This window comes from Myotis brandtii, unplaced genomic scaffold (genome assembly GCF_000412655.1).
Source record: "Myotis brandtii unplaced genomic scaffold, ASM41265v1 scaffold424, whole genome shotgun sequence".
Taxonomy (NCBI): domain Eukaryota; kingdom Metazoa; phylum Chordata; class Mammalia; order Chiroptera; family Vespertilionidae; genus Myotis; species Myotis brandtii.
The window spans coordinates 2,830,338-2,834,702 of record NW_005366245.1 but is presented as its reverse complement, the minus strand read 5'-3'; the positions used below and the strand labels follow the sequence as shown (position 1 = coordinate 2,834,702).

Sequence of the window (4,365 nt, the reverse complement as noted above, 5' to 3'; positions counted from 1 at the left end):
GGGGGGGCCCCGGCCCCGGGGGGGCCCCGGGCCGGGCTGGGGGCCCCCCCCCCCCCCCCGAGTCCAAAAATTTTTGTGCCCCGGGCCTCTAGTATTTTTAATAATTACTATAATTATCCTGTGAGTAATAACAATGCATATGTTAGAAGCACTAAATTGTTAAAGGCATATAGACCAGAATTATAATTCTATATTTTTGTGCACCGGGCCTCTAGTATTTTAAATAATTACTATAATTATCCTGTGAGTAATAACAATGCATATGTTAGAAGCACTAAATTGTTAAAGGCATATAGACCAGAATTTTGATAATTCTATTTTGGAATTCATTTATCTTTTCATACACCATGAACTCTAAAAAATGGAAGTTGCTTGGGCCCCTCTCAACTTTTGATAGGCTCTGATTCTAAGCAATTGGATGGGTGGTTTGGTGGCTAAGAAGAGAGGCATGTAAACGTAATTCCTACGGCCTGCAGTAATGAAAAGGGGGGACAAAGGACTGCCCTGGTGTGGGAAGGGACCCTGGGACTCTTCAGTACAAGGTTCTGATGAGGGTCCTGGGCATTATTATTTAGACCCTCCATCACAAATCTACTGCTGCTTGAATTGTCCTAATATTTTCAATAAAACTAGTTGTTTTTCTTTGATATGTCTAGATAATCCAGAACAAGCTCCACTTGACTTTAAAGACATAAAATATAGTCTTGATCTCAAATCAGCTAGGTACTGAGAGGTAGAGGTACAACAAAAACCACTAAGTCCCTTCTTAAAGGACCCTACTGCTAACTTGGTTCTTACATGTAAAAGTTAATGAGCAAGGCAGAGACTGATAAGTACCATGCCCATGGCTGGGCCTAGAACTATGGGCAGGAGTTCATCAAGAAGAGAACCTATGGTCAGAGAGAAAGCTGTGGGTGAGCCAGAATCAAATAACTAGGGCCTTTTCACTTCTGAGTATGTGTCTTGTGTTTTCCCCTAGACTGGATATTCTTATGCATATTTGTAGTAAGCCAGAAGGAAGAGAATGCATTGGGAGAGATGCAAGATTCTAAAGAAGGAGGGATTGACTGGATAATAAATGTCCAAGAGGGTGAGAATAGGTGGAAAGGTAAGCTCTTCTTTGGGGTTGAAAGAGGCAAGATTGGGTATAAAGAAACACAGATATTTAGGGTAGGAGAGTAGAGGGAGTCATTTGATGGAAAGATTCAGGAAAGGATTGGCAATGTGAGAAGAGAGAAAATTCCAGAAAGTTGGCAAGAAAAATACATTTGTGACTATAGCAAAAAGAGGTAAATAAAGGGATTCCTCAGTAGCAGGGTGGAACTACCCAACTGACTGCATGCACTTTTCAGGGCTGGATGGCTATGGCCCCAGCAGCTTCCCCAGCGTCACTCATCCTGCACTGGAAGCTGAACTGCTGAGTGATTTGTAAATGGTGACCTTCTGAAAGCGAAGAGGCTGGCCTTTGAATCCTTTTTCTGATTGGTCCACTACTTGACTCCTATCTTTTTAGGGTGGAGACATGGGCTTGCTTAAAAAAAAAACACACACAAACAAAACATACCTTGTCTGTGCCGTTTGACCATATCTCAGGTTTTATAGAGACTAGAGATGGCCAAATAAATGCGATCACTTTTTTTTCAATATATTTTTATTAATTTCAGAGAGGAAGAGAGAGGGAGGGAGAAACATCAATTATGAGAGAGAATAATTGATCAGCTGCCTCCTGCACACTGGGGATGGAGCCCGCAACCCGGGCATGTGCCCCAACTGGAAATCAAACTGTGATCTCCTGGTTCATAGATCGATGCTCAACCACTGAGTCACACCGGCTGGGCAAATGGGATCACTTTTATCTGAACTTCATATAAGTGATGTTTGTAAAGTAGCTTCATGGCTGTGATAATCTCTCCCACCAGCTAAAATATAGTTCCTATATCTCACTTTTATTATATCAGTACTAGAGGCCAGGTGCACAGATTCGTGCACTGGTGGGGTCCCTCAGCCTGGCCTGTGCCCTCTCGCAATCCGGGACCCCTTGGGGGATGTCAGATAGCCGGTTTTGGCCCGATCTCTGCAAGCCCAATCCAGCAGGAGGGAGCCCCATCTTGTGCATTGAGCATCTGTCCCTTGGTGGTCAGTGCACGTCATAGCGACCAGTTGACCAGCCATTTGATCACTTAGGCTTTTATATATATAGATAGTTTAAAAGTTAAGTTACACCCCAAATTCAGAATTGCTGACAACAGAATTACATTTAAACCTATTACTGGGGTGGGGGGGAACTATTGGTTTTTCTTAAAGAACTTTTTATAATGGTAAATTGAGGTAGAAATTCCTAATATCCTCTCTCACTCTTAATCAAGAGTCAATTAACAGGAAAGAAGATGAAACATAAAATAACAGTTTTCATTGCCTTGCTCTCTATACTTAACTGACACATCACATAATTTACCTCTTTCAGGCCTGAATAATTTACCTGCAAAAGTGCTATGTTTACTGCACTGATGAGGATGCATAGAATTTTTTTAAACTAAAAGAGACAGACTTATCCATTCTATGTGACTGAAGCAGTCTGCTCTGAGCTGTTCATTTACACCATTTTTTCTTCTTCTTTTTGTTTTTTATTAACCCTCCCGTAAGGATACTTTTCAATTGACAGAAAGAGAGAAACATGGACGATTAGTTGCCTCCCATATGTGCCCCAACCAAGGCCGGGGATCTAGCCTGCAACCCAGTAACATGCCCCAACTGGAATCAAACCTGAAACCCTTTAGTCCTCAGGCCTACGCGCTATTCATTGAGCAACCTGGATAGGGCTACACCATTTCTTCTTGACTTTTGCTTCCCAGACTTGAGTAGGAAAGCAGCACCCACCAATGGGTATTCCTTTCTACAGTTTAGGAGAAACAGCAATTATATAAAAAGACATATTTTCCTGTCAATTGATTCAAATGCATAAAAAATACAGTCACCCAGATGACTACAGATGCCAAGTCACAAATGTGATTAAATTCTGAGTAAAGTGAAGCATTATTCAGGCATCCAATACACAGAGCCAAGGCCAGTCCTCCTTCCTCCATCAATAAGTAGAGAACTATCTCTGAGAATTTCACCTGGAGCCCTTGCCTGAGTCTCCAAGCAGAGGGTGATATGATTTATAGTTTTAGCCCTGACTAGTGCTGCAATTACTTGAAATATGGTATGCTTCCACACAGCATATAGCTAATATTTTCCCTTAACAAAGATAAGATATAGTTCAAATCATGTAACTCAGTTTAATGTTAGGCTTAGAATAAATTAGTTTTACAAATGGAATTTTAAGTAAGGGTAAAAGCATTGTGTGGGGGGAAGCACAAAGAGACTCCTGCATCAATAGAATAAAATTTAATAAAGGCAAGTGTGCACAACACACAGGAGAAGAAAAACAGGCAATATATACATACAGCAGTCCCCCACTATCTGTTGGGGATTCATTTCAAGACCCCCAGTGGATGTCTGAAGCCATAGATTATTCTGAATCCTATACATACTATGCTTTTTCCCATATACATTCCTATGATAAAATTTAACTTATAAGTTAGGCAATAATTTATAAATTAACAGCAGTAAGTAATAATGAAGGAGAATAATTATAACAATATAGTGCAATAAAAGTTATGTGAATGTGGTCTCTCTCTCTCTCTCTCTCCAAATATCTTATTATTCTGCACCCACCCTTTCATTTAAAGGAAGCACCTTACTGCCGGGGTTCTTGTCCCAGCATCAAGAAGGGTTCAGGAATCTAGAAAAGGTGCTGTGCGTAGATGACATAGGAATCCAGAGACTAATAAAGAGTCTGGAGACGAGATATAATTTTGAAAGGCATTGGGGGTCAGAGGACCTTCAGCTAAAGGAACTGAAGACTTCCGCCTTGTCTAGGACCCTTGCTTTTATTAACACAATTTGTCCTAAGGCAAGGTGGAGATAATACACTTCAAAGGGTAAGGTTTCAAAGGGTACAGAAGCATTGTCAGTTTGGGGAATAGCCTATGGCTATTCAGGTGTTTGGCCAGTAGGAGGCAATGACATGTAGATTAAGATGCCCTTTAACTGTCTGGCAGCCACAATCCGATTCCTATTCAGGTTTGGGGAAATGCCTTTAGCCATTCCCAACAGGTGACGACATGTGTAACTCAACCCAGTTGAGTCCCCAAGTCTCATCAACCTTTTGATGAAACTCTTAAAATTATGACATGCTAGAATTGGTCTGCGGCACCTTACAGCTTCTCTTTGGCAAGTCTGAATCGCCAGCATCACTACTCTTGCACTTTGAGGCCATCATCAAGTAAAACAAGGGTTATTGAACACAGCACTATGATAGCC

The 4,365-nt window shown here is 41.3% G+C and overlaps 1 protein-coding gene across 1 annotated transcript in view; it reads right to left on the bottom strand.

The window, feature by feature from the left end:
- The window catches only part of NKX6-1 (NK6 homeobox 1), a 27,968-nt gene extending 26,382 nt beyond the window's left edge, over window positions 1–1,586 (bottom strand). Inside the window, exon 1 of the mRNA XM_014545993.1 lies at window positions 1,565–1,586. Coding sequence (XP_014401479.1) covers window positions 1,565–1,586 — 22 coding nt within the window. The remainder of the gene's footprint in view (window positions 1–1,564) is intronic.
- Between the last annotated feature and the right edge of the window lie 2,779 nt (window positions 1,587–4,365).